General features: G+C 42.4%; 1 protein-coding gene across 1 annotated transcript in view; it reads right to left on the reverse strand.

The window, feature by feature from the left end:
* The window catches only part of NEK10 (NIMA related kinase 10), a 2768076-nt gene that overhangs the window by 81800 nt on the left and 2673013 nt on the right, over positions 1–13263 (reverse strand). Inside the window, exons 36-37 of the mRNA XM_069648774.1 lie at positions 1305–1357; positions 1159–1214 (exon numbers count right to left, since the gene is read on the reverse strand). Of these exons, the coding sequence (XP_069504875.1) occupies positions 1159–1214; positions 1305–1357 (109 nt within the window). The remainder of the gene's footprint in view (positions 1–1158; positions 1215–1304; positions 1358–13263) is intronic.

The following is a 13263-nucleotide window of genomic DNA, read 5'->3' on the forward strand; positions in this document are numbered from 1 at the left end:
GCAGATGGACCTGTCCAGCAACTCTGGGCACCAGGTTTTCCAGGTCCAGTCTGGAGCGATCAAAATCAGCTAGGACTCATACAGGTGTAGCAGGATGACAGGAATGCATAGAGGAAGATGAACATCTGCTTAACCGTCAGTGACCTCACCCCCAAAGCTCCCTGTCAAGGAAATTCCATGGAGCAGAGCAACTCACACGTCTTCTTCACACTGGAAGCAAAGAGGTCTACTTGATGAGTCCCCACTGTAGAGAAGATCTCCCCCAGAACCTCTAAAAAGGGCTCCCATTTGCAGGAGGTTGAATTACGTCTGCTCATGGCATCCACAAGGACATTCCCAATTCCAGATATGTGTGCTGCTGTCAGAGACACCTCGTTCTTCAGTGCCCAAAACTACAGTGCCATTGCTTCTCTGCATGCAGCAAAGAATCCTACTCCACAGTATATGGTGAGGTAGTGCGTGCATGCTCTAGCCTCATACCAAAGGAAGAAAAGCAACCAGAGCTAGACTGGCTACTCTCAACTTTAACAAATTGATGTTTTCCCTGGACTCCAATGGGGAATTCAGACCATTCATTGTCATATCATGCAGGTGATCATCCGAAACCTTTAAGGACGCATCTGTGACTATTGTCAGTTGGGACCTGGGTTGCTGAAGTATCGCCCCTTTCAGTAGGTTGTCGCACAGGTACCAAAAGGTTAGGTCTTCAGACACTTTTGCTGAGTACTGTAGAAGGTCCAAAGTGCGCCCCTGAAACTGAGACCACTGACAACTGAGGAATCCATGGGAAGAAGGAATCCATTAGAAAGTACTAGCAATTCTCAAAAGAAAGAGGAAATTGTGAGACAAGGAGTGCCTGCCATCCTTTAAATTCAATTTCAAGTTCAAGCACTTAAAATGCCAAAAGGAATGAATAATTAAATAAAATATATTTATGCCAGAGCATTTTTGCAGTTGTATGCAGCTGTATGGTATCACCCATCACAACGTGGCATTCCATTTAGCAAATAACTGTTTTTTGTAGAATGAGAAACATTTGATGTTTTGGACTACAAATCACATGAGCACTAGCCATCTTAATCAATGATGAGCGATCATTGAAGCCACAGTCCAAAACATCTTGATCACTGCATATAGCAAGAGTAATCAGAATCTTACCTGCTGGAATTCAAATTGTAATATCCACTTTCATCCAGGACCTCTTCTATCATGGTCTGCAGTGAAGGATGCAAAAAGTTAGGAATGAAGTTATGCTGTATTTTTTATACAACTGATATAATACAGGATCTGAGAGATTCACTGACCTGCATTTGCTCATATGTCAGCCCTGCTTCAAACTCCAAGCTACCTGGGACACCTGTAAAAGTAAAAAAACATGAAGTGAACTGATAAATATGTTTTCCTGATCATACCACATTTTCTCATTAGACTGTTTACACATATGCAATTTCTTTTCATGGACAAAATGAGCAAAAATCTTAAATGTCAATGGGGCATTCTGCTCAACCTTAATTCACGTGAGGGTCTTATTTCAAAATGTGCCATACAGAAATAAAACCCAATAACAGTGACAATGTTTTTTTAAACAAGAGTAAAAACATTGTGTTCCTTTTAAATGAGTTTCAAATATATTGCTATCCACACCAGGATCACATTACTAAAAATTGAAATATAAACCTAAGAACACTGTCCACATTTTTCAAACCCCATTCACTCCATGCCTTCCTTCCTCCATTAACCACCCCGTCTTTGAAAACATTTAAAATGTTGAACTGTTTATTTGTGCTGTCTTTGATAATTTGACTTGACGTACATCAGTGAGCCATTTCAGAGGAACTTTTTACCATCTTTGTAATTAGTATTAGATTCTATTATAGACCTCCTCACAGCCAATCAGAATGCTCGGAAAGCAGCCTATATTCTCAGGTCCAGACCTCAATCCAAACCTTACACTTGAGCAGCAGCCAAATATTGTTCACTCACATTTTCTTTGTAGAACTTCGTGAACTAATATTACCCTTCCCTAACTTGTAGCTCTCGGATTCGCCTATGACAATACTAGGGGCATGAATCATTATCCCGCAATCAAGGCTCATCTTGTCGTTCATAAGACTTAAATTATGTTATTCTTAAGCCTACTTTTAACTGGTGACAGACTGTCTTATAACAGATAATAGAGTGTCCGTAATTGATGGACACTCCCATGCCCTGAACACCTTGTACACTAACAATAATGTCAGTCAATGATTTGAATGTTTAACAATTGTAATATACTCAATTTAAATACAACAATCTTCACAAATGAAAGCATTGGACCATATGTGGAATTTCTGGTAAAATAATATATTTATTCACAATATGTTCAAAAATAATAAATTCAACTATATATATATATATATATATATATATATATATATATATATATACATCACACATAAAGAGGGGGCTCAACACGTTTTGTGAAATCAATTCCCTTCATCAGCAGCAACTTTCATCAATTTCAGAAGTATGTATTAATCTTCTAACTTCCACTTTCTTATAGAATCTACAGTGCAAATAAGACACTATTAAGTATCAGTTCTCACATATGTCTACACTATAAGTGGTGTGTCTGTAAATAAGGGTAAAATCACCTGAGTAAATGTTCCGGAATGTTGCGATCTACAAATGAGCAGATCCCTCATCTAGAGATAATTGGCAATCTGTTCTTTGTCATGCAGAGATCTGCAAAATCCATTATGTAGAAATTGTATGTACATGTGTCTAGCTAGTGTTACTCTATAGGATACCAGATTTAGGAGGAGCATACCTCTCAGGGATCATCAGCTTGTAAACAATGATTTATATAGATCTAAATGCTCCTATATTCAGGATTGCACGGATTTCTACAATGATAGATGTTTGACCTAGGTCCAAAATAGTTGGATTAATCTTCTAGTGTATGCAGGTATTTCTGACAAAAATGGCAATTAGCCATATTGAAATTGTAAGGCTTACCTCATCCTATCAGTATTCTCAATTATGGCCGTTAGAAGGATAGTGAATGGGATGGTGGACTGATATGTAGTGTTCTCATCCAGTTCAATGTGATCTATAATAATTCAATGTTCTGATATTAGTATTCCATTTACAGTTTTAGATCTAATCTATCCTCATAACGTGGATCAAAAATGCAGACATACAATAGTTCACCCATTGCCTGGACTTATTTATCCATAGTAGTTCCTGATCAGGATGGTAAATACATCCATCCTATTTTGCCTTTTTATATATTTTTGTACATGTCTGTTGAATATTACTATATATTTCCTTGTTTTGATTCTCTATTTTTGCCATTTGCTCCTGTAACTAAGCTTCACGTTGTCTTATCAAATACGGCCAGTTACCCCCGGGTCTGGTGCGCAATACAAGTAATAAAAACAAACAAAACAAACAAACAAATTTATGGTTCATAGCATCAGTATTGTCTTACCTGTACTTATGAAGCACACCACGCTATAAGGCATATCCGTCAGAGTGTGTGTGTTTCAAAATGGCCAGTATTCACATACAGGACGTCCTCGTACTCTAAATGTAGTATATTACAACTGTAAAACATTCAAATCATTGACTGACATTATTGTTACTATACAAGGTGTGCAGGGGACAGGAGTGTCCATCAATTACGGATACTCTATTATCTGTTATTATGTATTAGCGACTTCCAGTGCCAGAGTCCAATTTTTCTCATCTGCACCTGTGAATTGTTATGAGGAATCTTTAGTGATAAAACCTTTAGTGATTACTGAGGGGTGTGTCCTCAGAATATAATTTTGACAGATTGTCTTCTGAAAGAAGGTAACAGAGTACTGGAATGTTAGTGGGCCCAGCATATATGATTTATTTGCTCCTTTTGCTTTGCTCTTCTAATAATATTCCTTTTCATGATCTTGGGCCCTTTTTCAGCATCTGGTTTGGTCAACTGTATCTACAAAAACACTAAAATTCCTGTGTATTTCTTTCTCAAATATCAGCTTTCCTAACCACATACCCACTATCACAGCACTTGTATTTGTTCTTTTCCACCTGTACATCACCACAATATTTTGCACATTCCCTATACTGTTCCCCAAACCACCAGTGGATAAAGATGTCCATTCATGTTATCTCTGCTCCATTGAACCACTGAATCGCCCACTTAATGACTTGGCCTTCTAAGCCACAGACAATCACAGCATTTCTCCAGTCGCATGTGAGTGCAGAGCTGGTGTCTTCATACTTAGATGAATCAAATAACTAATTGCTATTAATGTTTTATCAATTGAGGTTTATCATAATTACTTTGACTTGTCAGGAGATGAAAACATGAGAAAATACAAGCAATCATGTTGGTTGTCGATTCATAGAGCAGTTAGAGTAATATATTATTGTATTGACTACTGACTAGTAATCCTTCTTCCCATCATAATCACAGTCCTTACTTAAATGAGGGCATGTCCACAATTTGGAAGGCATAACCCCCCCTGTGTGTCCTATAACTATTAACATTTGTCCCTCCCATTAGCCTGTATTTAAACATGTTTACTGTAAACAAGACACGCTAAAGTCACCATCCGAGTGCTGGAAGAAGGAAACGTGGCGCGTTGTTAAGGAAGAGTAGGACTATGTGTACTGAAGATTGTCAGTAAGTAATTGATGTGTGCACCCCTCTCCTCTCTCTTCCTCAACAAGTCTTCAATCATATGACAAAACCAACACACCAAAGCTGAGTCTTCGTGTGTCACCATGTTATGCCTACCACATGCCACATAGAAAATGTATCAGGAGCACAAGAGGATAGCTGAACTGAACCGAAACACAGAAAACAACACTGAGAACATGTTAGCAAAAGGAGAGATCCAAAATTAAATGATGACCTATACCAGACTTGCACCGGATTGAATTTGGGTAATGGGGAAGCCTGAAGCAGGATCATCATGATGGCCCACGAAATCCAAACATGTTAATGCCACAATTTTAATGGGCCTAAGTTTGACATTTGGGGGGGTAGGGAGCCAAAGAGTGCCCTGTCTGCACTCCAAGGATATGGTGCACTGAGAGAAGTGGGCATAATAATGTGCTACAACTGTTTTCAAGCCCAGCACATTGCTATTATTTTGTAGGGCATCACAGTTCTAAGCATTAACATGCCCTACTATTGAAATCTATTTGCAGCTATACATATTCAGGCAAAGCACTTTAGGGAGAGAGTTAATTAAACCTACCTTAGGGTTTTGTTATACTAGGTATTCTCCATGGCCCACTTTCCATGATATTTGGCAGTGGCCACTGTCCACTCTGCTCCAATAAGTATAAAATACTGTGGTGCACCGACCATGGCCTTTGGCAATTGCTTGTTGCCACAGATTTTGGCCGTGCCGCCTCTCCTCCTCCCAAATGTGTATCCTGATCCCACTGGCAATGCACCACATCCAAAGCAATGCACCACACCCAACCAACCATAGGCATTGACCACACAAACAAAAACTCTTCCCAATCCCATTTCCACCCTCATTAAGCAACCCTCCTCCTTTTGGACCCCTCGTCAACCCCCCCCAGCACTCCCCCACTGCACATTCCATGATGCACTTATGTCCTCAATTGTGTAATGCAATTTTTACGCAGGAATCCCATGGGATTTCAGCAGTATTTGAACCATAATACAAAAATGTTCTACCGCAAAATAGGCTCTTCCGCCCTGTCCGAAGTGGCCAACTATCCAATTCTTGCTCTTTCCTACTCCCCATCCATACCCTGATGTGGAACCACCCATTTCCTTGATACATTATTATTTTGAGTCCTTTTATTTTTTATCTTTCTGTGGGATCAAGCAAAATAATTACAGATATTCATATCTGAAAGGCCTCAGTGCAACAAAGCACCATGAGAGATGTATAACTTTTTTTGGGGATCAGGGGTTACCCTTTCTTTGTCAAATTGTATAAGAGCCACTGGACAGATTTGAACCAAACCAAAAAAGGTATATTTGCAATGCTTTGTATCCAATTTGTTTCTTATTTAGTGCAAATCCATCCAGCTGTTTCAATGGAAGCCCCCTTTTATCGATGGAAAAATATATGGGAAATGGGAATGGACTAAAAACAGCTTTTTGGCTTTTCTTAAATTTTTACATATTTAACAAATATGCCCAAAAAATTTCAAGTGGGAGGTCTTGTGCCTGACATTAGTTTTGCAAAATTGTATCCAAATGTGTACAGCTATTCAAATCTTATAAGCAATCGAATTTTGGGAAACGTAAATGCAAATTTGATTTATCTTAACTATAGAGTTAAGCTATATCTATATTTACAGGGTAATCTAGACGTGGACCCCTTGCTCACTGTGCTTAGGGAGGCAAAGCTTCACCTCACTGATGAGGCCCGACTAGGCTGAAACACGTGTCTTGGGTTGCTGTTGGTACTCTTGTTCAGAGGAGAATTTCCTACCATTTCGGTGCTGGACTGTCCTTGTGGGTGGGGCAAAGACTGATATGCAATTGGATATTTCTCCTCTGTGAAAGGTACAGTTAGTTAAAACGTGGTTGAAGACCCTCCAGAGTGGGCACCTTACCATAAAACAGGTTATTTGGTCATGTACGTTCTCGGTAGAGGGGCTCCCAGACCTTTTTGTGCATATCTATATTGATTGTAAGTGGAAAAACCTTAAAGAGACAATACAGTGAAAATTGAACGCAACAAAATCCTTGAAATTTGGTAAACAATTCAGGCAAAGACACCTTAACTATTCGCCACCTTTTGCGCTGGCGTATGACCACAATGATGACATCAGAGGTGACATTACTGATGACATCCCGAATTACCTCATATATGACATAACTGATTACATCACTGATGGGGTGAATACTTTTACTACAACATAAGTCTTCTCTCCTGATGAACCATAGCATAGTCCATGGGGAAACATGTGTCGAGAGGGATGAAAGTGTAATGTGTATGAAATTAATATGGACCATTTTTGCTTTTGGAGACATTGTATGGAAAATAATACAATTAATTTGAACACAACAAGAATAAACCTAAATTGAATTTAGAAATCAAGTTTGAAAGTGTTTTTTTCTGAATTTACTGTGAGCACACAAGAGGCACCAAACTGGCATTAAAAATATAAAATTGTTAGCAAACACACATTGCCCCCTGCTCAGTAGATGTAGGCGCTGTTTATTCCTGTGATAATTTCACAGTAATTGTGTAACAGTAACAGAAATTCCTGCTATAGAGTGCCGGTTCGCAGATTCCAGCAATAACGAGGAAAAAAGCATGTGTTCCCCTACTTTTTTTCCAGGTCCCTTCACTCCACTCAGTTGCTATTTACCTCCCTAGCCCTCCCCATTTCCCCCATCACTCACTGCTTCATGTGACACACATGGTTTTCTGAGCACGTCTTGCGGCATTGCCGCTGTAATCTTGTGAGATTTCCATGGGTTTCCCAAGATAAACCAAAAACGTTCTACCCGTAACTGGCACCACAACACACTGTCAAACCCCAAACTTAACATGGTGTCTTCGTTCCAACTCAAGACCTCTAGTCTGATGTGATTGCTATTGCTATTGGTATTTAAAGAGCACCAATGGCCAGGCCATCTTACCACTGCCATTCAAAACACTCAGTGTTTCCATAGGAGTGACTAAATAGGGCCTCAACATGAGTTGGGTGGTAGCCGTTAAATGCGGAATGAACGCTATTACCGCCACATTTAAGGGTTGGGCCAATCATGAGTTGGCCAGAAAGTTTAGAGTTTTAACTCCAGCTTTTAGCTTTCTGTGTTCTAACACCCACCTCCCTTGCACAGGCTTACAGGTGAACCTTGTCAATTATATCAGTGAGGTCATACTGCACTAACGGCATTGACGGGGCCTCCTCCACCTTTGACGATTTTGTGAAATTCTTCATTGCTGCTTGTTGAATCTTGACATTGGGAAATGTATCCAACTCGCTCATGTCATGAAGGCCCAAGACCTGATTCACTAGAAAATCTAGCACAGGATTGACTCCTGCCCCGGCAAGTGGTTCAAAGCCAGATGTTACAGGGTACATTCATCAACATTTTAGTGAATTGACTGAAAGAACCTTTCCCTAGACACCGGTATGTTGCTTATGTCCAGAGGGACCACGGAGCTGAGTGAGCGGACGCCATAGTCACCATCAATGCACTGGCACCCCCATGGAAACCGCATAGCTCGGCAACTTCTTTGGCTTTCAGTAGGTGGAGTTCAAGGGAGTACAACCCCCCTCTCCAACACTTTCTTTACAGGATTTCTCAGGCATGCTAGCCAGGAGAGCTGCCAATGTCGAGGCCAAGGCCATAGCGGTTGAGGCCTTAGCAAATGAATTAAGCATTTGTTGCTTGAACTCCTTCCGCTCCTTTCAAGATGCCAACTTGGAAGGGTATGACATACTCCTCTGAGTGGACGAGTCGCTGTCATGTCGCTTATGCTTACGCTTCCTCTTTTTGTGGGAAGAGGAGCGATGGAAATCACTATGGGAGTTTGAGCTCTTTTTTGATTTCCTGTGTTACCTGCCTTCTATCTCATCCTTCTTCGGGGCTAGCCCTTTGGTGTTGGTTTCCACAGATCTAGTGACAGAGAGGGCTGGCAACTTCGATGGGGCCGACCTAAAACCAACTTTGCCAAGCATCACCTTAAGGCCTTCGGGCTTATAGACTCACACAAGCTACATTGCCCCATGATGTGGTCCACCCCCAAACACCACACAAATGTTGTTTGGTTCGGTGATGGGCATTTTGGTGCTGCAGTCTCATCAGCATTTGAAACATGATTGTTTTGGGCCCAACATAGTGGCACACAAAAAAAGTCAAGATTGTGTTCTGAACGCAGAAAAAAGGAACTGAGGTAGGGGAGCATACTAGAAGTATGGCCGTCAACATCATGTACGGAGTCAAGAAGTGCTGGAACTGAGGATTGCGAGAGCCATGGATGTGTCGTCGTGCTGCAATGAATCACCTGTAAACTTTTTCCAAAAATAGGTGGCACTGGTGGATATCTATCCAGATAGGGAATCTGTGGGAGAATGCAATACGTTGAAATTGTACTTTTTTCTATTGCCATGCACTGACAGGATCACACTGGAGGAGGTATAAAGGTATCCGTCAGGAACCTTCCCCAATTTGCAATGTCATTATCATGGCCACGCATAACCTCCCAAATACTCTAAGACAGACTGCAGTGGTCCGCAGGCAGAGGTCACAAACACAGCCCCAAGCCTTGATGAGAGAGGGAAAAGATGTGAGTGCCATCTACTGCCCATGCCATTGCCGTGATTGCTAGCTCGCCAGCTCTTCGTGGCAGACCGAAACACATAAGAAACAATGAATGAACACTGACAGAGGTCTGGGGGAAACAAGCAGCACACAAGTCAGCCATGGGATCCATGATGGAACCACGTGGCTGCAATGACTGGCCCACCTAATTCCAACATGCAGGGCCCCCTCTTTTCAATATGCTTTCCACAGAATGTTGGCTCAGCTGTCAGTAATGCAGTTAGTGTTAACAGACTGGCAGGAGATGGAAAATGAGTGGGTGGCCAATGGATCATTCACCCAGTCCAATTCAACGGCCAATAAACAATCAGAGCGGTGTCCAAGGAAGCCCACAATCCCTATTTAATGGCAGTGCAGAAGTATAAAAGGTTTATGTTATGTTATTACATTCATAAAGCACAGCCTACACCGACAAGGGCATCACAGCGCTATAGAGACAGATTAGAAGAGGAAGCATAGAAAGAAGCTAAAACAAAGAAGGTTTTCAGGGCGCAATGAAAAGACAAATGATCCTGGATGGCACAAAGAGAAAAGGGAAGAGAGTGCCACAGCTGCGCAGCAGCAATGGAAAAAGAGCGGCATCCTATACGGGAATGCTAGGAAAAGGGGACAGAAATGCATAAAGCAGCCGCAGAGCTGCAGAGAGGGAACCAGACGGTACATCGAGACAACATGTGGACTGCAGAAACTCAATTTCAGTCTTAGAAAAAGCCTGATGGGCAAAATAAAGAGCCTTGAAGTTAACACATTTGGACAACGGCAGCCAGTGAAGGGAAGAGAGCATTGGAGAAATAGACGCAAAGCGAGATGCACCAGTGGCCAATAGTCCAATTAGCCAGAAATCATAGGAGACACTACCAGAAGACAGAGCTGGTGAGGAAGATAGGGGAGAAATTTACAAAGAATCCTCAGTTTACAATGAACAGCCTGACAAACAGAGCTCGGGTTCGGAGCTAAGCCCGAGTGTGGGAGTTTGGAGGTAAGGTAGCAGCACAGAACCATCTGGAGAGAGCGAGGAGCATGGAGGAAGGAAGAGGAGCAGGTAAAGGATGGCAAGTGAGGAAAGAAGAAGAGAAAGGAAGGTGCTTCAGAAGGAAGTGTTCAGGAGAGCGGTAGAAGTAAATGGTATGAAAGGAGGGACAGATGAAGTGCTGGAGGAAATTGATGGCCAAAAGAAAGTTACTAGCATTTGCAAAGTGAAAAGGACTGACATCTTAAAAAGGGTAGTCTGGGAGGCATATGGCAAGCCCAATGGGACAAGAGCAAGGGAGCACCTAGGGTATCATGAAAAGGATAGTTGAAAGCGTTTTGGCCTTGGGCCCGAATAACGGCAGAAGCCAATCCCAGTGACCCAAGCAAAGCTGAAAATCACAGGCAAGATGATAGTCAACCCCCAGATACTGGTGGAACTATCAAACCCACCAAGGATATTAGACAGTCAGGGACAAGGAAGAGAACATATCAGAGAAGAGAACCAGAAACAATTCACAGAAGAGACAAACACTGCCAGGCTTAATGCTGGAGCGTGAGGGAGACACAACCCACCAGAGAACGTAAAGCCAGGGTGCTGTGACAAAGAAAGAAAGGTTTAAGGATGAGGTTTCTTTTCAGAAACTGAACCCAAAGAGGTTGACTAAGAAATCTGAGCAATGGAAGAAGAAACAGCCAAACCTAAATGGGTTTTGGCAACCAGAACCACATGGGCCAACTGAGAATCGGACTCCACATGTCTTGTGACTCACAAAGAGCCTGAGTTGGGATAACGAGATATTCAATCCAGGCCCAATTCAGAAGTGTACTGAGTAAGCAGTGAGTGTCCGATCCAATAGCATTGCCATTGGCTGAGGGCTCATAATGACCGTAGAATGAAAATCAAGCAAAGCAGAAAGAAAGAAAATAAATCAACTGCCATGTGAATCTAAAGCAACCACATTCCAGGAAGGCTAGCAGCCTTGCATTCCTGTATCCCAGAGAACTGTGAGTGACTGTATAATACCAATAATGCAATGCTAAACTGACCACAATACAAGCTAGTGTGAGACATTCCAGACTCAGGGGCGCAGTCTGATCAGGAGCCTGGCTATGTACCTAGTGAATGCTCCCATCACCTGTTTTGCTTATCATTGACTCCTGTAAGGGTGCAGAGGTATGAGTCTGACACAGTGGTGGCATGCTTGTTGGCACAGACGTTTATTATATCAGTAAAGTAAACCTACCTTGCCCTATTTCTATGTGGAGTTGCCATACCTCAACAAAAACACTAAAGACTGTCAGGATGTCTTGTAAAATAATATGTCCACCATCCTGTGTCCAAACCTATTTCCGTACCTTACACTAAACTAACTAAGGAAAAACTGGGCGTCTTCTTGATCCAGAAGGAGGCTGCTCTCGTTCTGGATACAGACCTTTAAAGTTCAGTTTGAGGTGTGAAAAGATAATGAGTGACTCTTTTAACACAGTTCCATTCCCAAAGATAGTGTTAAGTCTGGTCTACTCTCCTGCCAGATATAACAGTAGAGCTTTTTCTCACAAAACAAAATGTCTTTGTATCAAAAGGGGGAGGAGGGTCTCTTCCCCCCTTCTTCCAACTCAAATCTGTAGTGCACTATCCTGCCAGACTTGACTTTAGAACTCAGAAAATGTCTCTTTCTCTTTCATATGGGTCCCAGATCCGACTTGGTTGTGTTGGGATCTCTCCGACTTGTTTTGCAACTCCTTTCTCTTCTGTGTGGGTCCCAGACCTGTTTATATTCTCTCGGGCTCTCTCAGAAATGTTATGGGGCACAGTCCCTTCACTATATGTTTATTCGCTCTGGTATGGGTCCCTGACCCTTGTGTTTTGCTTTTGTGGGCCTCACCCAACTTCATATGGGTCCCAGACCCTTGTGAGTTGCTTTTGCAAGTTCTCTAACCCAGCTTCACTTAATGTCCAACTGAACAGGCCTGGTGTACTCTCCTGCCAGGCACAGTTCCATACAGGATATTGTTTACTGCTCATGTCAATCTCTCTCTTCTTGATTTTCTCATGGCCTCGCACCCCCTTATCTTGACTTTGCCTTTGTGTCTACTTCGGTTCCCTGACCCATTTACTTTGGCTTTGCCTCTGTGGTTCATTTGGGTCCCAGACACCTTTGTATTGGCTTTCCAGGACACCTGGTTTACTCTCCTGTCTACTGATGTGGCATATGTCTCTGTCTTTATATTTCTCTTCGGGTCCTTGACCAATATATCACCTCTTTACTTCATATCAGGTGCCAACGCTCCTTGAGCTCCCCTCACTCAGTCCCCAGCCCCTCTCAGGGACCCAGGCAGCAACCATACCTTATTGTTGGGTTCCTGCTGCGTAGCGTCCTGCCTGGGCTTCTCCAACTCTTTGGGCCAGCTTCTGTTCCTTCTCTCTTTGTTCGTGCTGTAGTCCGCATCCCTGCTTCAGCGAGTTGGGTTGCACACCTTCACTCCAGGAGGCATTCCAAGTCTTCCATGTACTTGGTTTCTCTTCAGTTTCTCATGGCCTGCCGGTTCTTGGCAGTACCCTTAGAGACAGCAGCTTCTCTCCACCATCATCCCGGTCTTCAGCTTTTTTCAGTGTCTGTGTCTGCGGCATTCAAACTTTGCTTTAATTTCCTTAGGGGAAGGCTTGACCAAATGGCACTTGTTATTTGGGAAACCAATAGGCAGTCTCCAGCAACTAGCCTGCGTATGCTGGTTTCAATAGATATTCTTCATTACTCCAGCCTTCCTCCTCGTCACAGTACTGAACTGAGGATCATCACAGAATACAGTGGCATTCTTCTTCGTCTCAGTAGTCTCCTGGTGCTTGGCTTGCTCAACTCTACACTGATAGCTATTGGTGGGGGGGACCACATGGTACTGAGTGGGGTGAAAGTAAGGAGGGGTCAGAAATGAGGGAGGGGAATACTGCATTCTCCCAAGGTGATTGTCACTGG

The sequence above is a fragment of the Ambystoma mexicanum genome, chromosome 2q (assembly GCF_040938575.1).
Source record: "Ambystoma mexicanum isolate Mex_15411 chromosome 2q, UKY_AmexF1_1, whole genome shotgun sequence".
Classification (NCBI taxonomy): Eukaryota; Metazoa; Chordata; class Amphibia; order Caudata; family Ambystomatidae; genus Ambystoma; species Ambystoma mexicanum.